The sequence below is a fragment of the Pyxicephalus adspersus genome, chromosome 11 (genome assembly GCF_032062135.1).
Source record: "Pyxicephalus adspersus chromosome 11, UCB_Pads_2.0, whole genome shotgun sequence".
Classification (NCBI taxonomy): Eukaryota; Metazoa; Chordata; class Amphibia; order Anura; family Pyxicephalidae; genus Pyxicephalus; species Pyxicephalus adspersus.
The window spans coordinates 44,771,932-44,796,296 of NC_092868.1; the positions used below are offsets into that span (position 1 = coordinate 44,771,932).

Below are 24,365 nucleotides of genomic sequence, written 5' to 3' on the forward strand. Positions count from 1 at the left end.
TGTTTATATTATACATACAAAGATTGAAATACATATATATTCAAAATGTAAAAAAAATATCTGTGCATGGAAATAATATTATAATTGCCCATACATATTGCAAATTTATTTTATAATTTCTGTATTGTCCTCTTTAGATCTACCATTTGTAATAATGAGGACCTACCTTATCTAACCAGGCAAGTCTTTGGAACATATGGTTGTGGACGGATTTAAAGACTAAATAACCTGATTGTATTGTGAATGGTTAGCTTTTTCTATACGTTCACACCCCAGGGTTTTTTTTGCATCCTCCAGCCATCTATACCTTTAAAAAACATTAAATGCGTAACCATAATTAGTAATGATATGGACTAGCATGCAAATAAAATTTTCTTTACTAAGGGAAACCAGCTTTTCATGTCGTGCCTCTAGCTAGCAGTGAAGGTTTGCAGGAATGAGCTCCATAGGTGGATGCAGTGCATTGGATATCCATTTTTGTACAGCTTATTCTATGTGAATACTAGCAGTGCTGCTAAAAGTGATCCAGTGTCTTCATGCCAAAAAGGGGACATCTTTTTTTTTTTTTTGGGGGGGGGGGGGGGGGGTTTAGATACTGGACACCAGAGGTTGGAATAAGTCGTTACCTTCAAGACCAACTCGAGTCCCAACCCATTGACACCAAGTCCCAAGTCGAGTCCCAAGTCAAGTCACTTCATTTATCCCCATTTGTCCCCATATAGAGCACTTATCCTGTTCTTGAGTACATGATTGCATTCTAAGCCCACTGCTTTCTCCTCTGAACGCTGAAGGAGCAAGAGAGGAAGGCAGTGAGGCTTCTGTACCAGCACCCTCCTCTCTGCCCCCTTCATCTGTCAGAGAAGAAAGCCATGGACTTAGAATGCAAGGGAGGTGGGGAATCAGTTTAGCTTCTATAACACTTCCATTATGGAAACAGCCGTGGCTGGATACAGATCTGGCATACACAGTATTTTTAAGCTTTCTTTGTCTTTTTACTGGATTAAAAAATGTGATAGTTTGCTGTAGGAGCAGTTTTCTTTTTTTACTGCCTTTAAAAAGGCATGTTTTTAATAAAATGGTCATTGGCTCGTTTAAAAGAATTGTGTGGAGGGTGACCTAGCTTCATTGGTGGCCCCTCGTTGTTGGGGGGACTGTAGATCATCAGCAATGGAAAAGACTTGGGATTGGAATGTTAGATAAATGTAGCTTCGGCTTTAGGTGGAGTAGTTTCTCCTTAAAATAATGCATGTTAAAGGAAACGTGATTGTTCATGAGTTTTCCATACTATCATTATCTGCTATGTTAAAAAAAAAAAAAAAAAAAGAAAGTTAAGTGTTTAGTGTCTTAAGCTGAATTTTAAACACATGAAAGAGTCAAAGTGACTCCCCACAATTGTGCACACAGAGCTTTAACAGTCACATCTGTGATTCCTTCCCTTCCTATATATACAGAACAAAGTCAGAGCAGTGACTCCTCCACTAAAGCAGCGGTTAGAAAACATTCCAATCTGAAATTGTTTTCATTTTTTTACAGCAGGCCCTGTCCCGTCACTGCATGTCATGAAAAATAATATTGGCTTTTCAGTGGTGGGATCCTCTTAGGATTCAGAATAGGAGACTACAAAGGGGGTGTTAGCACAATGGTAGGGCATTCAGGCAATGCTTCTGCAATGCTGAATCTGTAGTCCTTTGAGCCAAAAAAGATACCTGGACAGCAAAAATAGGCAAATATATCATCTGCACCTAACAAGAAAAAAATAGCCGTGCAAGTTGTGTTAAAGGGTGTAGGAGGGAGATTAGTTTTTGCTCAGTAATGGACTTTAAAGCAAAACTATACTAAAAGAAAAATTACTAGAAGATAGGGAGTTTTGGAAAGAGACCAACTCTGTTTTGCCCCAAAATTTCTTCCTCTTTCTTACAGCAGTTTTAATTTTGTGTGTACACTAGGAGGTTATTCCTAAAGCCTATAGGAACCAATCTAATGAGACCTTGCTATAACTGCCTAGTAAGAATTGTACACATTCAAACTAGTCCAAGTGTTTTGACTTTAGTTATTAATATTCCTGGCAATTATGTTGTTTTTCCTTCGTCAAAGACTGCAGGTTGGCATTTCACCATCTCAACATCAAACTGAGGAGCATGGAAACATACCAGTTTTTAAGTAATTATATTCTCCTATAAAAAACTAATGACTTTTTCACACCACACAGGTCTGCACTATTTATTTTCACTGTTCAGATTTGTAAATAGAAATGTTGATATATCAATCCAACAAGCAGGAAACCTTGAACACAGAATATCAAAACAATTTTTTTTTCTTAAACCTAATGATGGAAAATGAATATCAGATGCATCTGCAAGAAGATACACTGCCATACTCTACAGGGCTTGCAATTAATAGGTGAATTATAGTATACATAGCCAAATGATGACAAATATTTGCTAAGCATTATTTTGTATGGGGAAGGGTTACTACATGCACTATAGCAGGGACATTCCAATTCCAGAACAACCTTCTCAACCTTTTTACCCCTGAAGAACCTTGAAAATATTGGTAATGGTGTCAGTGGATAAATGCACTTTTACATCAGTGTTCAGTTGGAAGAATGGTCCCCTTAGAGTAGTTGTCTGACTACCAACCCTAAAGACAGCCAAAATGATCTCTGGTGTAATGCTGCTGGCTCTGCCAAGTGGTGTTGGCTCAAGAACCATGAAGGCACCAGCAATGGAAAGGATGGAAGTTCAACCATCCACAGTTCAAGGAACCCTTGTCAACCTTTAGAGGAACCATAAGATTCCACAAAACCCTGGGTGTGAATGGCTGGTCGAGAAGAATGGGATTTCTGGGGCATTGACAAGCAGGCAGAGGTTATACATATATTATTTTTAATAAGAGAAATTGCATAAATGTTTTTGTTGTGAGAGTACAACATATAAAATGCTTCTAAACCTATAGACTTATAAGAACTGCCATTGATGATTTTCAGGTTTAAGGCTCTGGAGCTCATCCCCATCCTCTTTTATTATCTAGGGCAACATTTGCATAACATAGGCAGGCAGAATGGATGTTCAAGCTTTTTTCTTAGACCTTACTAGCTCCATGTCTGTTCAAGTTCAGATATAGATACTTGTTCATTAAACAGGGTGGATTTCAGAAATCCTAGTTCTATGGTTAATTTCTGGTATGAGTAACCTCTCTATACCAATGCTGTCAATAGTGATATGTAGTATAGCACAGTATTCATAGTGTAAAATACTGCACAACATGCAAAATAGGACTATGTGGAACATATCCAGCCCAAAGTAAAGCCGCTCAGAAAGTGTAGAACACAGCTCACCCAGAATGAGCTAAGTTCTGATTTCTAGAATTATAGTACACATTGAGTTCTTTGTCTTATGCATGCACTACATTCAATTGTGGGTTCTACCTTGGTTTCTACTTTATATATGCAATAAATAAGTCCATTCTTGACATTTCCGGCTAGGTTGAGACCTACCTCGGGATCAAGCACCACATTGCTTCTGGTGACTGACACCTTGCCAGAGACTGGTTCATGAAGAACCAGCATCTGTAGATTTGACAATGGGCATTAATGAGCAGTACTGTACCTCTCATCACCCCTCATTCATATGAAGCTGCCACAGGTTGAAGCCCCTTGTAGTGTTTCCCCTGAGGCAGCAGATCACTGGCATGAGGAAGTGATAACCCCACAGCAACCTCATTGCCGCAATGAACTCTAACTCTGAATATTTTTTACTTTTCAATAGATTTTTTATATTGCAATATTTATCATTTCAATATTTAAAAATCCACAAGGCATATATATAGCTTCACTATTTGCCAGTCAATGTCTCCAACCCCCATCCAATGTGTTTTTATTCCTGCATGTTGGTGAGCAGCTCGATAATATGTCATATGCTGCAATACCCCTCTGCTTTGTGTGAAGTGATCGGCTTACAGCTTTAATGACTTAACATCATAAACATAACAAAAGTGGTTGTTTTGACACTTTTATTTTCTTTCTAAACATAAAGCTAGAATTCTCATCTTGGTTTTTCTGGGTCTTTCTGAACAAAAATATATTTTGCTTTTATGTGTTTATTAAGGAATAAATATTTAACCCAGGTAACAAAATATTGCAAATTAGAAATTCCACATTTATTGCTGCAGCAAGCAGGTGGTGCAACAGGAATGTATATTCTAAGTGGAAAAAAAAAAGTGCTGATCCTGCTAAGATCTTGTAAGCAAATATTTTTTTTTTGGTAACTACAGAATAAATCTTACTTGTTTTATTAATAAGGCGAGAGAAAGAGTTGTTTTGTAGTCCATAAAGATAGCTGGGAGCAACCGCTATGGTTTAGCCACAAATCAATGGAGAGCGATTTGAGGAACAACCCAATGCTGTAGCATAAGTTACAACAACAAATCAGTCCATGGTGGTATGTCTGCAATTAACTGACTAGCTGCAGAACATCTTTTAATGCAGAATTAAAATTATGAGCAGGTAGTTATTTTTTTTATTGTGGAGTGGATGGACTATTTGTGGCCTCTTCTGCAATAAAACAAACTCAGCTGCCTGTCAAATTTATTTTTCCAAACTCCCCTCTCATTTCTTTGCCAGCCCTGCTATCTTCAACTTCCTGGTCCTCTTTCCTGTGTTGGGATCTTTGGTATTTTGATTGATTTTGATTGATTTATTGTGCACATGAGTTCAAAGATTTCCAACAGCCAGCTATGCCAGGATCGTACACTGAGCTTTGTATCCACAGCTCACTGTACATTAAAGAAGATTGTGAGCAGGCAGATAAATTTGTTTTATTGCAGAAGCAATACGGCGTGTCCCTTCTGCACTTAAGAGCCTGTTTGCTCGTAATTTTTAACATTTTTAACTTTATTTCCACTTTATTCACTTGCATTAGTGATTTGTAGCAGCAGTGATAAGCTTGCAGCATTAGGTGTCTTTTATGTTTGACTTTAAACATTTATAGTTCTTCCATCACTCGCATGCATGCAGAAGAGAGAATTAACCAGCTATGCTCACTGGCTGTGGATAACTGTGTGCTAACCCAGATCAGCCTAAAAGAATGTGACTTTTAAAGTTAGGTGTAAATCTTGAATATGGTATTTTTTTTTTTTAATGTTTTCAGCTTGCACCCTGGAGAGCTTTTGCTTTTTCCTATTTTACTGTATTTTAAAAGTGTCCCCAAGTCCCTTGTACCCTAGAAATGAGCCAAATATGAACACCTACATTGAAATACATATGCCTTTTCCTTGTTCAGGTCTGTCCTCACATTGCAAGTTACCAGGACCCAATTCCTGCCAACAATGTCCCTTTAACTCTTGTGGTAGGCTGCCAGTATGCTTGTTAATTTGGCTTCTACATCCATGGTTTGGCACTGTTTCCTATACTAAATGAGAAGCCTAGCAACAGAATTGAAGGAACGCTTAAGGCAATTATCAGGAAACAGTTCTCAAAATTATGCCTCGTTGTATGAAATTACCTATTTTAGTTAAAGCAAACTACAATCCTAACAATTTTCCTGGATGTAAATACAGTCCAAAAATAAAACATATAAATGGGGTGCGGGCTTGTTCTGTACAAACCTAATTAACACAGTTTTACACATTCACAAAACAGAATCAGCTGAATGACTCAAAGAAGAGACGTTCCTCTTCTTCTGGTAGAAATTGCAGAACCAGTACTGGGCTTTCTTTTATTAAACACATGTCAATCTAAAGACCCATACTCTCACAAAATTGAATCAGCTGAATGCCTCAAAGGAAAGAACATTCTTTATATTATAGTAGAAAAGTTGTATCAAGATTTTCATATTGCAGAAATAGTGCTGGGCTTTCCTAGTAACAGCATGTCAGTATAAAGAACAGAAGCTTTCATTTAGGGGAAGGGGTCTCAACGATCTAAAATATCCGTGTATAAAATAATACATTTTCCAGACCTAAAACAATATAAAACCAACAAAAATGATAACTTTCCTATAAGTATTATTCTAATCTGTGGCCAAGGTTGTAATTTTTTATCTTAGATTGTGGATTACATTTCCAGTTTTTTAATCTTCTTTTTAGCTTTGAAGGAGACCTTACATTTACTAGTGTGTTACTATAATTATAATGAAGAGGTGTTATGTTTACTGCTAGAACTGAGCATGAATTCTAATCAGTTTGCTGATAACATGGCCGTATTGCAATCTGTACCTGATATACTGAATCGGCTTAGCTAAGGAAGCAAGTACAGATATAGCAATAAATAGAATGTAATCGTCTGCCTACAGAAAGAAAAAATGTTCCAGTATGTTTTCATAATTATTTTTAGAATTAAAAAGGAAAAATGGAGATTTCTTATTTCAGATGGAGTATGTTTGCTACCTGTTTGCCAAGTTCTCCCCTACTAATTTCTGTGTTTAGCCTCAATAAAATATGTCACTGTTTACACATCAATGTTTGGCAATAGCAATGTTGCCATTTTAAGTTAAAATTATTTAAGAAAAGCTACTTTTAAGGAGGATCTCTATTAAAAGTTCTCTTTGAGAAGTTCCAAACCAGGCTACACAATTTTGACTCTCATGATGCAATAGGGGATGCCCCTACCTCTCTCTGTAAAGCTGTGCAGTCAGCAGGGTGAAGTTAGGGAGGTGGCTCAGAAACAAAGCAGATTATGCATGGAAGTATTTTTTTTTTTTTTATTGATCACGACAGATTGGTTTCCAAGGTAGGTGGAAGCTTGTTGGCACACTTTTCGTATATATATTCTTTATAGCAGTGGACCACTAAATTTACAGACTCCAGACCGTGCATGTGTGGGGAGCCATGTGTCACTCAAGGGGAAGAAACTTGCCCCAGAGTGATGCCATGATGGCCAAAACCCGTCCATTTAACTCCAAAGACACAACCCGCCCACCGCCCTGAGCCTGCGATGCATACAGGCATGGTCTGTGGCTTTGGCCAGTGCCCCCTCCCCCCCCAAGTGGGGTCCTTCTGTCCCTGCTGGGGGGTGCACCAGCCAGAGCCTTGGACCACCAGTGCTCCGGGACCACAGGTTGGGGACAACTGCTTTTTAGTGTGAGGAAGAACATATCATTGGCATAGTTTTACTTTGACATGAAGGTTTATCAAATAGTTGGACCTTGATCTTAAAGTGTATCTAGCTATTGTTTTCTTGTGTTACAGGGTAACACTAAAACTCTGTAAAATGTTTCCTGCAGGAAAGTTTTGCCAAGAGAAAAAGTGATTTGATATCTAAAATGGTATGGTTTGTTGCATTAATACATGTGGTTCCATGTCAAAATACAAACTTTAATGTTATTTGTGGCAACTTGCATTTATGGGCTGTGCTAACTTACAGTACTTTGGTAATTCTTTGTTAGCATTTAATATCTGTTTGTTGGGATTCTATGGATGTATACAATATTTGTATGCATGTGTTGTGATATTTGGGGGAACCGGGATTAGTGCAGCACACAGTACACATCCATTCAGTCCAAAACAGTATTTAAACACAAAATAAGCTGTCTACATCATACAGAAAAAAAAAAAATTTTCAGCAGTATACAGACATAAACATCAGCTTCCAGAGCAGCAAACTACTTTTACTATTTTCCAAAATGGGGAAAACAGGCACTCACAATCCCATATCTTGAGGTCTGCATCTTCCACTAAAAAAGGTACCTTCCACTGTGGTCCCCGAGTCTGTGCTCCACAATTCTGGTATCTGGTTACCACACCTGAGCAATAATTTCCACTTGAGTAAAACACACCTCTTCTCACTTCTGGAACTCCCTGGGATAAAAAAACCAACACAGTTAACTCCTATCACACAAAGACCTGTCTTGCTGAGGCGTTCCTATTAAACAGGTTGTGGGGTGGAATGAAATGGCCTACTCAACCTTCCCTTTTATTCCAGAGCTCGGGACCTTGGAACAGTTTCTAACAAACCTGCAACTGTTGATTGCTGTGCTGACCCGGGCTTCTTTCCCTGTACCCTGCCCATCTGTTTAGGAGCACAGAAAGCCAAAGATGGGGGGGAAATTTACCGCCCACCTTAGCATTCCTCCACAATATATATACAGTATTTTAAATTTTTGTTTTACAGGTTTATTACATCAATGTAAAAATGTATCTGTTTAATTCATGAACTTCTCATCATTCATTATTAGGAAGCAGATACGGATGACAACCAAGGAACACTTGGCTTTGATGAGTTCTGTGCATTCTATAAGATGATGTCAACGAGGAGGGATCTGTACCTGCTGATGTTAACCTACAGTAACCACAAGGACCATCTGGATTCTGAAGACCTCAAACGATTCCTCGAAACTGAGCAAAAGGTAAAATACCAAATTAAAAGAATTTGGCAAAGGCCATTCCTAAATTTTTAAAGCCGGTCACACTACACTACAATTTGTACAATATTTGTTGGGTTTATAAGACCCCCTGTTCTAATGTAAGGGTTTCCCAAAGCAATTGAATAATATCCAGTTAGGCTCCCACTGCAGGTAATACATTTTGAGAAAATGTACAATCAGACCAGGGCACCCCATAACATAATCCAAAAGAAAATGTTGGTCCGTGCAGCATGGTATTATGAATGATGGGGTATGATTTTTGCCATTCCTTAATAATTGTATTACATTTCTCAAAGAAAGCTCTACCTAAACTTTTTTTCAGATTAAACCACTGTAATTCTGAGGATATGTTACCTGTATTAGAAAATGAATATCAATTTTCCTAACAGCAAGGAATATGTTTTTCTAAACATATGAAATTGAATTCTATTACATGACATAATAACATGGATTCTTTCACAGAGGCTGTTAGATTTTGGTGGAGGGCTGTAATTGCTTTTTTCCCTTTTTCTCTGTAATTCACCATGGCTAACATTTTTTTCAACACTTTCTGTTTTATTAAAGATGACATTTCATGTTTAAAAAATTGAAAAAGTTAGAAAGTTTATTATTAGTAAAGATGGGATGCATATTACAAAAATGGTCAAAAGCTAAAAATTACTCCATAATAGCATGGGTTTCCTCCAGACATTCAAGTTTCCCCCTCATCTCCAAAAACATGCAGTTAGGTTAATTGGCTTCCCCAGAAATTGTCTTAGGTATATGTGCAAAACTAAAGTAAAGCACAGGCTGCTGAGCAAGATATTGGTGTGTGATGAAAATAACAATAAAACTAAATTAAAGAACTCCTGATGATAAAAATTAATCTATGATTGTTTCATTGACAGATGGAGTGCTGCCAAGTTAGAAAGCATAGGGCATGACTGGGCATATCCAGGGGCTGATTGACAAGCTACAAGTTTGTGAATCGGTAGTAAAAATGCTGACAATGACCTACCCCCCTGCAAGGTTAATTTTTGATCCCTCTATAAGGGCTCTGCAGCAAAGCATTACATACATGAGAGTAGTCACCCCGCCACAGTTAGCTAAATTAGGTAACCGGATGAACAGGTACTTTGGGGATTGTTGGAACTAAGAGAAAACTTTAAGGACAAATGCTTATATTTAAGTGCTGCAGCACATATGTTTTAATGTTACACCACAGTTGTAGTTGATAATACCTTTTCCCCAGACTGCATATTGCATGTATCATATCAAAATGAAGGAAGCCAGAGAAGCCCAAGTCTTGCAAGGTCACGCTTAAGCTCAATAAAACATGTTCCTATTAGATTTGGTCTGCTGAGAATTCTTTGGGATCTTGCCAGAAAAAAGCATGACACCAGCCTTGCCAGGCATTTTGAGAAAGTTCTGTATATAAAATTTCAATGCTGTAAAAGTAGAACTAGGTGTATTTTTATTCAGTTCCAGCCCCTTAAATTACTTAATTAGCAAACATTCTTTCTTGTGTTTGCTAATAGAGTTATGTATATGACTTGTATGTAAAAAATCCTTGCATCTCTAGGTGCCTGCGTGCCATTAATAGTATGTATACTTGTTGATGTAGCTATTATTGAGATAGTCACAGGACTTTCTGAACTTGATACAGTATTTGGTGGATAGCATTAACATTGCACTGATTAATTTACCTTTTTCCTGGATTTCTTTCTTCTTTCATTTTTTTTGATTTATTATCATTTTAGGATATATATTTTTTATTATATACAGATCATTGCAAATTGTATAAAAAAAAAACTATTAAAATTTTAAATGGAAATGAGAAAAGTAATCTTTAAAAAAAAAAAAAGCAATCTGATGACAATTTTGGAGTAGAAATAATATAATTTGATGCATTGCTGATTTTCACACATGCATTTCAATTTAGAATGGCAGCGAAAGAGAATTCCCAGAATTTTACTGGAAAAGACAAAGCCATTTATCATTAGGGAAATCTGTTTAAAATGAGGAACAGATCCAACACAATGACACTGTAGATGATTGGGTTTGAGATTTGGGAGATGGCTATAAACAACATGCCTTTAATCAAAGTAATTGAAGCTTGTCAATCTTTGCATAAATCATTGCAGAAGAGAAGCATTATTTTATTTTCTTTATTAGACCCGAATGCTGTTTAAGTGTAAAATATTCAGTATTATTTAATGGTGGTTAAAAAATGTACTGTAACTATTGATATAATTTTAAAATGTGAATTGGTTTGCTGGATCTCCTAGCTTCACTCATGAAAGGGTATCCTCTCCAGCCTTGGAGAACTTTAATAAATCAACCGAGCCCCAATAACTTAGAGTGCCTGAAAGTTATGTTTGGTGATTCTCTTTTACCAAAGAATGAAATATTAATCCTGGATAGGCAGACTTTTGTTACTGAAACTATAAACACTGAGGCCCTTTTATAATGACAAAGCTTTGAACATAATCTTGCTCAGAAAAGAAGCTTGGAATCTAAACATGAAATCCATGTTATTTCTGTAATCCTTTTATCTTTCAGTATACATTTTGTTATTTTCTCCAAGTCTCTGCACAGTTTAAAAGGTCAGGCAATTTAGGCTCCCATATACCGTGAGCTAAATAGGATAAGTGAATCCCTTAATCCCCAAATACAAGTTCCCATGTGACAATCCCAGTGGAGTGCTGTTTAAACTGATACCCCGCTAACTTAATGCCTTCAAAACAATATGACCTCCAAACTCGAAATTAGGCTCAGCACTTCATCAGCCCCTATGAGCATCTATCAATAAGTGGTAACGGCGGATGGCTGCTATTGAACTTGACACTGAGTGACGGTCCTGGGGATCTCATTGGGCGATTAGCAGCCCTCCAGCACTAGGTTAGAAAATTGGATTTCTGTATGCGATGAAGGGTGACAGTACAGGCTTGTAAAATCAGATTATCCAGTTTGGATTTATCCCTTTCCTTTATTTGCATTGCAGATGACGAATGTAACTAAAGAATACTGCCTGGAAATAGTTTCTAAATTCGAACCCTGCCCGGAAAACAAAAGGGAAGGTGTCCTAGGGATTGATGGTATGTAAATAAATAGTTACCTGTTATACCATATACACTGTGCATGAAATTGGTCTTTTGTGTATTTTTGATTGAACGATTCAATGTTTTTTTTACTTTTCCTAATTATTCTACTACAAAAAACCTAAGCTTAGTGCAGCTGTCTTATACAATTCATCACCAGCATACGATAAGAGAAACATATGTTTAAGACATAAGGCTCAATTCACAATGCTTTAACAACAGGATAAAGATATTTATGTTACATAATTGTCAAATCTCACTGAAGAAAAAAACACTGGTGAAAATAACTAAGTTTTATTATTAAAAGGATTTTTATCTTTTTATAGAAAGGATCCCCAATAAAAGGAACATTGAAATGCCCGTTAATCCCTTTTCATTTTCACATAAGCCAGCCATACACCAATAAAACTGGAATCAAAATTTTGAGCCATCCAAATGCAGAAATTAGTCATTTTTTTTTCGAAAGTAACTAAAATACAAGTTTGATCACTTTCAAGGAGATTTCTGCTTTTTCTTGGGGTTGATCAGTTGTTTCCTATCATCTGTCTTGAAGCTGTTATTGTATAGCCCATTTGGATTGATCAAATTTCAAGGGCAGAATGAATGTAATGGATGGAAGGTGACTGTAGCAAGTGTTGTTTAGATTTGCATGAAAGTTGGAAGTTTGGTCAATTTCCCAGTGTTCAACAGCTGTGATCAAGCTTTTTGCTAGAACCTACAGCCACTTTTAAGCAGCCATACAAAATGCCTTCTGTATCTTAATTTTCTAGTAACGGGAGCTAAATGTATCAATATTCATTAAACAACAGCATGGCGAAAGTGTTTGGGTACACTGGAGGTAAAAGTGAGTTCTTAAAATGCTGCTTTGGATTGATATTAAATCTCTTGTTGGTCACTTTTGCTCCTGATAGGTGAGGTGGTTTCAAAAAAGTATGTATGCATGTGGTATTATTAATAAACAGCATTTATATAGGGCCAACATAATAGACAGCACTGTACAATAAATAAGGGTTACCATTATTAATACCATTATTGTACCAAGAAAGGACCCGGCCCAAAAGAGTTTACAATCTAAGAATAGAATGTGTATGTGTGGAAAATATCTGTCCTTTTCCCTACCTGTTGGCAGCCAAACATATGTGATTAAATAAATTACCAAAAATGTATCCATATGATTTCACCAAAGTAAAATTAGGTTGCTGTTCCTTACTACATATTTGAAAATATCATTGCATTTCCCTAATAAACTGTTGGATTTTTTATATTTTCTAATGCTGAATAAATTATAATTCTGTACTGCTGCTAATATATGCCAGCAGATTCCATAATATAGGGCATATATAGTTAAAATATGATTGGCTGAGAAGGTGTAAATACTTAGAGCTCGAAGAATCTTTATACAAGTAAATGGAATATTGCTCATTTGCATCTTTGGCACTCACTGTTCATCATAACAACCCCGCCATCGATACACAAGGTTATTGGCCGGGGTAAAGCAAGGTTATAAAGCTATCAAAGACATACACTCTTACAGAGATTCATCACTTTGTCATCTGTGAAAAGTTTCCCTATAAATCATTGGGAGGATTGTTTTGGCATGGACAACACACTGATGACAGATATTGAACCAGCGACATGCTTTGTGATTCATTGCTAACAGGTTTCACCAACTACATGCGGAGCCCAGCAGGAGATATCTTCAATCCGGAACATTATCAAGTCAATCAAGACATGACCTTGTCACTCAGCAACTATTTCATTGCATCCTCTCATAATACCTATTTGATGGGAGACCAACTCATGTCTCAGTCCCGTGTTGATATGTACGCGTGGGTTTTACAAGCCGGGTGTCGTTGTGTGGAAGGTGAGCAATATATTTTTAAAGCAGACCTGTGCTTGGTTAGGTTGTCTATATAGGTCACTCATTCTAATATTTTGTTGGATCTTCATCGGCCATGAATTTGGCACATGTGTTCACTATGGTATGGTTTTAATATGCTTATTTAATGTTACAACATTTATTTCCATCCAGAGCTGCATTCATTTTTCACCAAGATTTGTGATAAAGACTGGAGAGTCTAGACCACTAAGTAAAGACTCCTTCAGCACATCCCAAAAGACTAGAGACCTTAAAGAAGTTAGGGTCTGAGCTCTACAGTGGCCAATCAATGTGTGAAAATGATAGCTCCCTGAACCATTCATTCACAATTTGAGCCCAATAAATCCTGGCATTGTCATGTTGAATTATGCCCATGCCAGCAGGGAAAAATAAATACATTGATAAAACAAACCTCGTCATTCAGTATATTCAGGTAGTCAGCTGACCTAATTTTTGTGAAGATAACATTTTCAAACCTAAACTGAAGCAACTCCAGATCATAACACTGCCACTGGCTTGGGGACTTATTTGGCCAGTCAGTGGAGCTATAATATATAAATAAGTAAACAGGCTCCCTGCTAGGTGTGGGAGGAGATTGGAGGGTCCCCATGCACCCCCCTTTCATATTTTTAAGGGTTTGTATTAACTTTATTTAGTTTTTATATTTTTTTATTGATACAACTACAAGGTGGGTGATGGGTCAACCTGTAATTGGATCAGGTTGCCGGCGTATCGGCCAGGGAACTACCGGAGCCTCTGGAGCTGCCGGAGCTCTGGTGCTGCCCCCTTGCAGTTGCTCCCCTATTTTCCTGGGGCTGGCGTTGATACTTCTGCCGCTGTAGTAAATAGAGAACGCTTCCTGAAGGTAAATCCCTCTCCTCCACAATGCATACGGAGGAGAGGGATTTCACTTCAGGGGGCGTTCCCTGGTGGTGGGCAGAGCCATTAGGGCAGGTCCGGCCTAGTGTGCTCCCTCCACCTCATAAATGGCCTAGTGGCCATAAAAGTTTGCCGACCCCTGTCTTAGACCAACAATGTCTCCCTACAATGTGCAGAAGCTGATTGGGCACAAAAAATGCCGAGATTGGCTTGTAACTTGGTCAAACCTCCAGGATTTGTCAGTGCCCCTCTTGGAAAGCTCAGAGCAGAGGGACAACTTGGTTCACTCACTGCATCTGAGTGAAACTGATGATTGCCATCTTGACACAGATTATTGTGGGCTCAGGTTCTACAAAGAAACAAAGGGGACTATATACATATCAACAGTCTGTCCATCTAGCTAGCTTTACCAGACATCCCTGCACAGACATTATAGTCCTGACCATTCTACTTTCTGAAATTTAGAGCAATACAGCATGACTAAAAGGTTGTAAATTGGATGGTGAAGGAAAAGCAGCTCATTGTTGAGGTTGTCTCTGTGTCTTCTGCCCCAATCAGAAGCACTGTGCAAAGTAGTAAAGCCTGATTGGCTCACTGCTGTCCCTATATCTATCAGTTTTAATTCTGATGTACAGAGCATAATGGATATAAAAATTAAAATAAAATTTGAAAAAAAATTCAAGTACACTTAACAAATGTGAAATTTAATTAAATTGAGCCCTTTTATTTCCGCCTACACTTTAAATAGCTTTTTATAAAATAATTTTACACATTTTGTTTTTAGTTAAAAGAACAGACTCTTTTCAATAACTTAAAAAGATAAAAAAGAGGAAAATATTTGTCTTTTTAGGAGTGAGATCAGCTGGCAGAATGTCTGCAAAAACTGAAAACACTGAAAACACACATCTAAAGCATTTGTTTCATGGTGACCTGGAAGCCTTTTTTTCCGAAGAAACGATAAAAGGCTTTTACAGCTAGGCTGAGGGTTTGTTTTAAACCGATTCCAAATAAATCTAGTCTTTTATTTACAGAAATAGTCAGTTTTTGTGGCTGAGCAGTTGTTATTTCAGCTGATCTTCAGCTACAGAAATACTCGGCTTTCATGTAGGAAACAGAAAGAGAAGATTTTGTGGAGAGTCTACTTTGATATTCAGCTCATGAATTTAAACATCTGAGGTGTATAAGTAAGAGTTGTCACCTTTATGACTGATTGGGTTTGCTGTGGTGGGAAAGTGGCCCAATCTCTCTATCAAATTATTGTCTGAATATTGCCTACATTTTGGTGAAAAATGTGGACATTTGGTAAAATTCTCAGTTTTTGCAAAAATATTTGAAGTTCATGATATAGGTTTTTTCCTGATGATCCTTTAATGGTGTTATTGGCTTTCAACCCTTTTTTTTTACTCTTTAGTGAAAGTGAACCATGTAATTTGGGTTCAGATTTGTAGAGCATTCCAACATCTAAAACCACTATGAACACAAACAGCTGTATGCATTCTGGGATTATTGACTATATAATATTAGTGTATCATTAAACCATTCCACAGCGATTCTCAAAGTGCATTTGGCTGTTAGAACATAAAGATGTGTTTTTGCCTGTGTCCATTCACTGTCCAAAAATGAGGAATAACCCCCTTATTTTTGAGATGAGTAATGGAGTTAGAGAAGTCAATACCTTCAGTTCTAACAAGGTATTATGCTAGGTACTGGTTCGGTTGGATGGTCTTTTCATCATAACTAATCAGAACTGCCATCAGGAAGAAACAAGGGGTACTTCTCTGTACAGGGCCCCAATCAAAAGAGCTTGACTTGTTCAATGCTGGAACTTTTAGACATGGGGTAGGGGGGCCGAAGAAGCTTACCTAGTATGGAGTCCAGAAATTTCTAATGTCATCCCTGACTTTAATGAAAAAAAATATAAAAGTACAGTCAGATTATATTTGTAACCCTGAATTACAATTTGGGGCCCTATTCAACTCTCCTGGACCCGTTTGTGTGCCATGTCTCTTAATTAGCTAGGAACATTTGGATACATATTGAAGAACCAGAACCATACACAGATAGGCAAAGAATGTGAACAAAATGTATCTGGGATGTGATTATAATGTCCCACTGAAACGCTGATTGCATGACTTTGTTACAACACGGTGTGTGATTTTGTTTTTCAAATGAAAAAGAAATTGCAGCAAAGTTGGTTTTAGCGAAACCATTCAACTTATCCTTTTATAGGAACTCGCTAAATATCAAATGCTTTTCCAATGCTACTTAGAATATAGCATAGTTGATAAGTTACCTTTAAAGATGTAGTGGTTCAGTATGTTTTTTTTTTTTTTCTTGTGTTTTTATGGTATAAAACAAGCAAAAATGATTGCTAATTTGGTAAATTAAGATCATTTGTATGTTTCATTGTTTAAATCAGACAGGAAGGGAGCTCGAATCACCTTTATAGCTTTTCCAGCTTCTGCTTATCTGTTTTGCTATGAAAAGTCTGTTGTTTTACAAAACTTAACTATTGGACTAGTAGACTTCTGGCTTTCTGTATCAATGCATTAAAATAAAGTGGCATGCAGTTCTTCAACTGTAAATTTTCTTTGTTTCATTGTGACAATGACGTTTTTTCCAGTTGACTGCTGGGATGGGCCAGATGGGGAACCTATTGTCCACCATGGGTACACCTTGACTTCCAAAATCCTTTTTAAAGATGTCATTGAAACTATAAACAAGTATGCATTCATCAAAAATGAGTAAGTATTTGCTGATGGCTCATTTGCCATATTGGTTTTAAGCTGGAAATAGCTCCAGAATTCATTCACTATATAAAAATGAAGCCTGTTTTTGGAATCACACATAGCAACTTTACTTTGATCAATTACACTGAAATCAAATGGCCATTAATCGACCTAAGTTTTCAGCTACATACCTATACTTAAATTGTAGACCTGATTGATTGATTGTATGAAATTTTTATCTCTGTGTGAGCCTCAGTTAGGAACCCATAAAGGAGACATGTTTTTTGTTGTTTTTCTGGCCATTCTCTCAGAGTCAGTTCTGTATCTAAAGATATTGGACGACTAAGAGCTATTATCAGTATAACAACTGATGCTTTTGTCTGCACAGCAAGAAATAATCAGTGTGCTAAAGCACAAAAACAGATAATGATGATTACTTTTATATTGTTTTATTTATGATGATATTGTTTATGTCCTATTGTCATTTTGTTGAAAATAACAGATGAAGCTACATGCATCCAATGTGGTTTTATAGTGCAGTGTGATGCTGATAGTTTCTGATATAAGCAGCACATTCAAACCAGTAAATGGTTTCCCTGTTTGAAAATGGATCATGTAAATGAGCATACCATGCTACTGCTGAATGTACTTATGTGTAGGCATAAATGAAACATTAAAGTTGATCTAAACCATAAACAAAAATGCAGTACACTGTAACTTTCTCTTCTATTTTTTATGACATATCTATTCTCCATATTTTCACCTAACAATCCTATCCGTAACATGCTATCTGTCCTAAATTGACAGTGCTGACTGCATTGTATCGATGAAGAGATGGTATGACCCTAGGGCAGGGAGTGTGTTAGGTCTACAGGTAAGAAAGAAGTGATCAGTACTTAAGTAATATATGTGGGTCAGCTGCTTACGGTGAAATGGCCATATGAATTTAATACCCAACATTCTGGGACTATGAAGAGCATCTTATTGGAGATAACATGATATGGTTTGTCATTATGTGGTTCTGTTCACTGTAAGCAAGTGAAACAAAATTGTTGATGTGCTAAATCAAGGCTTTCCTTGCTTTATTCTTCATGGTGTGTTCTGGTGAGATCATTATGAACACCCAATAGATACTTCAGTCAAGCACTGAAAAAAGTGCACCTTATCCATGAACTAGGACCAGGGAACACTTACCCTCATTCTCCTAAATTAGGGTGTAGGCCGCAGAGGAAACTGCCAGCTAATAACAATTAGCAGAAGTTGTAAGCTCACAATATTTTTGTGCAGCTCTCAAAAACAAAAAACTTTCACTTGTTTTGTTTATTGGACCCAAAAAGAGAAAATTTATAAAATATAAAAAAAATATAATATTTGGGTTACATTCACTGTAAATAATTCATAATGGTCATATAAGATCTGTTATGTATTAGGGTGCCGGGCATGTCATACTCTGGCACCATTGACTAGTTGGCTTTTTTTCCCTTCTTACAGCGATATTTATCTTTCTTTTGCATAAAAATGAATTATGTAGGGACTCCTATAGACAGAAGTTGTCCTTGATTTGTAGTTCTATTAAAGGGTTTGGTAAGTCTGAAGATTCCTGTATACTTCATTGTTACTGTTAAAAGTTTATACACCAAATGCACTTTGGGTGTTGTTGAGATAATCCCCTTGTCAGGAGTAGCTGTTAAATCTTTTTTAAATGGCCACTATTGGTCATAAGTTTCAGGGGGAAATAGTGGCCTTTTTCTAGGACATAATAGAAGCAGTTTTGCACCATTGCATTGTGTTCTTCATCATCCTTTTATGATAGTTATTTTAAATCTCTTGTGTGTTTTTTCTAGATATCCTGTCATCTTGTCAATTGAAAACCACTGCAGCGTGATGCAGCAGAAGAAAATGGCTCAGTATTTGACTGAAATACTTGGAGACAAGTTAGATCTCTCTTGTGTGATGAATGGAGATCCGACAAAGCTTCCTTCTCCAGAAAGCCTGAAAGGGAAAATATTAGTGAAGGTAATGCACATGAATGTTGGAAATGACCACATGTCCTGTAAATGCACCTGGGTATTTTACAAAGGGTTTTAGACTTTATCATGAAATGATTAGCTTTAAACCCAACCGATACAACTAGTGAAAAGTTTTAATATTCTGATTTAGTCTAAACCCTTTCTTCTATAAGCCATGTTATTTCCTGGATAAAGCAGATGTCCTACAAAAAAAATGGCAACCTTTACCAGCTTGACGCAGTTTTTTGAAAATCTATAAAGTGCTCTGCATCTCAGGTAGATCAGGTGAGATTGTTAAATACAGATCCTAAAATAAGTGCTCCATATGATAATTACTCGTTTGGTTGCTTGGACCAATCTTTTTGTAATGCTGCAGCCATGGACCTTAAAGTACAATTGATCTTCCAATCCTAATTCCAGATATGAAAATCCAAAGGTATCCAATGACTTCTTTCAGTGTGTTTGTTTTCTATATAATGCCTCAGAGTAAAAAACCCTGGCCACTACCTGTAGCAGATGAGTAAGATATTTGCTACTTGGGGAGAAACAATGGTCTCTCTTGTGAGGTCCAGCATGCCTTCTGCTGAGTCAGACCTATAGCCTTGTGTTAGGAAAGCTCACCCACAGGGATGAATTTATACTTTTTGCTTCCCTAGACCAGCTAGGGGGGGGTAGAAGGAAGAGAGAGAGGGGCAGAGAAGAAGGGAATGGGGGAGAAGGAAGAGAAAGGGAAAGAGGGGCAGAGGGGCAGAGAAGAAGGGAAGGGGGGAGAAGAAAGAGGGAGAGGGGAGAAAAGAGAAAAGGAGAGCAAGAAAAAAATGAGGAGAGAGAGGGAAAGGGGATGCAGAGAAGAAGAGATGGACCGGGAAAAGGGGGTGAGAAATAGGCATAAGGGGGTTGGGGGAACAAGGAAAAAGAGAGCAGAGAAGAGAAAGAGACATACAAAGGAAGAGGGCAGAGTAAATGGGAAAGAGAGTGGGATAGACAGAAGAAAGGGAGGGAGGGAGTGGGGAGAGAGAAGAGAGCAGGAGTGAGCGGGGGTTTGGGGGGTTGGAGAGTGGAAGCGGGGAGAGAGGGAATTGATAGGGTGAATAGAATGGAGAAAGGAAAGGAAAGTGTTGACTTCAATACAGAGGTCCCCTTGCACTGTATGTGAGTTCAGTATAATCACATTTTAACCTTTTTTGGCCAGCAGCAGCAGGTTCCAGCCTAGGTGGCCTTATGGGAAATCCAGCTCCTACTTGGGAGGGAGCATGTCAGACCTCTCCATAAAAATTTCTGCTTCCACAGAGAACAAAGCTCCTTTCACGCAGCATCCTTTAGTTTGATTTATCTCAAATGTATTTAGCTACATTAATCTAAAAGTTTAGTTTTTTTTTAGATTTTAAATCTTTGTACAACTTAATTTCTTGTATCAAACATTTCTCATCTTTGAATTTTTCTATACAGGGAAGATACAATTCCCTATGCATTGCATTGCATAAATGTGAAGTTTATCCTTTTTTTCCACACAAATGGTATTTGAGCACTTAGAATACTTTTTGCTTTTTTTGTAGTGGAGTCCTCCCCGGTGACCTACTTCAACATAACCATCATATGACAAATCCCAGTCAATACCATGACATCCAAAAGATCAATAGAACTTAGGGGAACTAGCCCTGTTAAAGCTAAATTCTAAATCTAGTGATTTTCCCTCTGCAACATTGTTAAGGGGCCAAGGCAGTCTACTAGACTTTTTCTACCAATATAGCACAGAATTTGGGATTATCAGGTTGCATCATATACAGGCATCTTTAAATACATTTTAAAAGTACATTAGGTGTACATGAAATATGGAATGATAAAATACAATATGTGTGGGATGAGGATTATGGATAAGGTTTGATCTTAGACTTGAGCTAATTGCTATTGCAGTGAATGCTGCCTGACATTTGCCAAACCAATGAACCCATATATGATCAGGGTAGTTGGCAAGGTAAACATCAATTCATGTTCATCTCAAACTAGGTTCACTGAACCTGTAGCATTAGGTTATTAAACCCGTAATGGTAAATCTTTCAATAGTAATAGGTAAAACTAATTATCTTAAATGATTATCTTAAATGATCTCCACAATCATGATCCTAAAAAAGTCCTAGTGCTTTAAAGGTTTTAGGTAGTGTTAGTCGAATATCTCACTATTCGATTTGACAGATTTTTGATCGAATAGTGAGATCTTGTTCGGGTGATCGAATGCCGAATTTGAACACCATTGAAGTCAATGGTGGGGGAATTCGGGTTATTTTAAGGGACTATTAAGGCCGGCAAGAGCAATCAGATTGCAGCCCTTTATTAGTTGTATGTGTTCTTGGATAGAGAAACTCTATCCAGGAACACTTTCTACCGGGCTGCAACAGCGATCCTGATTTGCTGCTGCCGCACTGTACTAGTAGTGCAGTCGCTGAAATCATTGAGAAGATGCCCCACATTAGAGGTATCTGTTACTCTGTCTGTACCAATCTTTCAAGCACAGTAATATGATACATTTGTTACATTTTTCTCACAGTGGATAAAAGAAAAATGTAACAAATGTATCATAGTATTACTATGCTGGAAAGTGTGTTACAGAGTAAGAGATAATATGTCCTTGTAGGATAACCTGTAAAAAAAAATAGTTAAATAAACACAAACACTCAATAAATTAATTCAAACATTCATTTTTTTTAACACATTTTTTACATTTTTTTTATCCGAATTTTTGCCGTTGAATCTTGTTTTTTTTGGGTCGGGTTTGAACAGCCATATTCGGGTCGAATATAAGGGCAACCTGAATTCGCACACCAACACTAGGTTTAGGCCTTACTAGTTAGGCACTGTATTGCAGATTATTAGGAACTATGGCTACATGGACTCACCAGTGTATATATGGCATCCGTTTATTCCCCTGGATCATGATAAAGCCAGATGACTTATGCTGTGCAGCTTCTAGAACAGCCATTACCAACCAGGGGTCCAGAAGTTGTTAAAGGTTTCTTGTGCTGATTGACCTGCTGTCTGACCAACTCCAAGTTTAATGCCAAAAACTAGTAGAATGACACCAGTGATCTTTTAGCTGTCTACAAGGATGACATTTTAACTAATACTGTAAAGGGCAATCTATCCTCATGATCACCATAACGAGGGCACTCTTTAATTCATTCCTTTTATCAGGTGTATCCTGAGATCTAAAACTTAGGAAAGGTTGATAAAAGGTGTTCTAGAAAGGGAGCAAGGAAAAAGAACTCTCAAGTCATTCTAATTTCCAATCGCTATAACTACTGCCAGTTAATGACCTGGAGCATATATGCAAACTAGGGTAGCTAATATAAAATTAGAACGTCTGATCTGCCTACTTGTTCTGGGTTACTGAATCAAAATGTAGTGAGGCCAGAGACAGCCAGACAATTCACATTTTTAAAAGGAAATCAATGACCACTGCTGCACTTTTCAGTACAAGTTTTCTGTAACTAAACAGGATCTGCTTTGATGATGATCAAAAAGATATTGAAGATTGTTCTGTCATTTTGTACGTTTTTTTTTTCTACAATGTCTCTGCTTGTCAGCTTTTAGAATAAGTAATAAGAGGTCATCCAGGAATGGAGTAGAGTAAGAAAGATACTTTTCTAATTAGTGGAACTTCCTAATAGCACTGGACTTAACCCATGTCATTAGCCAGCACATATTGCTCCTGCCTCAATCCTTGTACAGGAGGAATAATTCCCCTGGTAGAAGAACAGTGTGTGTAGACATATTCCAGAAAACAAGTTTACTTATCACTTTACCCTGGAGAGCCATTATTTGTTCAAGAGTTGTTTAGAGGGTTTGTAAATATAGATCTCTACCCATTACTGGCCATATCACTTGGTAATTGCACTGTTCTGTTGCCCTTTGAAATAAACCTGCAACTGTCTATTAAACAGGCTGTAAAGTAAGATGGTGGGGCGCGGTAGACTCCGCTTACTTTTTATCAATATTTAAAGGTTTTGTGGGTCAAGGAGCACATAATTGGACCACTGTAGCTCTTTGTTTGGGCTGGATACACAACATAACTACTCAAAACACACTAAAAAGACGACCAAAAAGACCAAAAGAAAGTTTGGAGCATTGGCATCCCATAATGGTGTTGCATTGTAAAGGAAATAAGGCTTTATTAACTTATTTTCATGGAGTTTTATTGGAAAAGAATCAGTTTTGTAGCTGTGCAAAGCAGAATTAGTGTACAGTAAAGTACAGGCTGGTAATTTATGCTTTCAGCAACACTCTGAGCATCCAGAAACCTGAATGATGCTGCTCCTTTGCTATACAATCAGCAGACTGCAGAATTGGAGGTGGAGGATCCAGTTGTGCAGTTAGGCAGCAATGCCTGGGTCACAAAACTTGATGCACAGAGATAAAAAAAAAAAAAAAAATCAAAGCAGTTTTCTTGTATACATTTTGGTTCTTTAGCCTGCTTGTCTCCATAGGTGGCACACAGCATACTATATCTGTTACTAAAAGTTGCTGTCATTGTGTCTCTTCCAGGGGAAGAAGCTGCCAGCCAGTATTAGTGATGACGCAGAAGAAGGGGAGGTCTCTGATGAGGACAGCGCTGATGAGATTGATGAAGATTGTAAACTCATAAATGGCGATGTATGTAAGCTATAACTGTATGTCTTAAAAAAAGGCCATGTATATGTGAAAGATCACTGTGTCTGAATTACAGGGGATAATGGATTTTTAATTACATTTAGGAAACATGTCACAGTTACCCTTACATTTTCAAATGTAGACGTCACAGACGAGATTTAAAACCATTAAACATTCTTTGATGTAATCGGCCATATCCATCAGCTTAAGTATATAAACCTTTGTTTATTTCAGACACATAATAAAGGATGTAGTGCAATCTAAGTACAGCATTAAACAGTTAATGTTCTTGGCATTTACAGTGTGATATATAAAAATATATTTTTAAAAGACCACTCCAAGCAAATATAAATAACCTTTGGTTCGCTAACAGATACTTGCCACATAATCAAAGTCTAAATCTAAATATTAAAAATTAATTGTTTAGCCAGTGTATATAATTACCTATATATCATTTTATCCAAATCTTCAGAAATACGCCATAATGGCTTCCTATGGGAGTGTCCACCCTGTAAGCTGATAGGTGGAGGAAGAGAGTTACTAAGGTGGGTTGATGAGGGGCAGGAGTTGGGGCAGTTACAAAAGCCATAGGGCCTGTAAAGTGGTGTCTCTCATGTTTGCAGCAAATTAAAATACAAGTAGATGGAACATTACAATAATGCAATTATTTACAGTTCTCATGCAATATAGTCAGGGTATGGACAATTTACCTTGAAAATGTCTTGGAAATTTGTGTATAAAACTTCTTATCAACCTTTAGGCTCTATTGAAGATAATCCATCCCT

General features: G+C 37.3%; 1 protein-coding gene across 8 annotated transcripts in view; it reads left to right on the forward strand.

The window, feature by feature from the left end:
• Positions 1-24,365, forward strand: part of PLCH2 (phospholipase C eta 2) — a 421,543-nt gene that overhangs the window by 323,476 nt on the left and 73,702 nt on the right. For all 8 annotated transcript variants that reach the window (XM_072427173.1, XM_072427172.1, XM_072427175.1 and 5 more), the window contains 6 exons: positions 8,172-8,342; positions 11,344-11,437; positions 13,101-13,304; positions 16,822-16,942; positions 18,772-18,943; positions 23,476-23,583. In XM_072427173.1, coding sequence (XP_072283274.1) covers positions 8,172-8,342; positions 11,344-11,437; positions 13,101-13,304; positions 16,822-16,942; positions 18,772-18,943; positions 23,476-23,583 — 870 coding nt within the window. The remainder of the gene's footprint in view (positions 1-8,171; positions 8,343-11,343; positions 11,438-13,100; positions 13,305-16,821; positions 16,943-18,771; positions 18,944-23,475; positions 23,584-24,365) is intronic.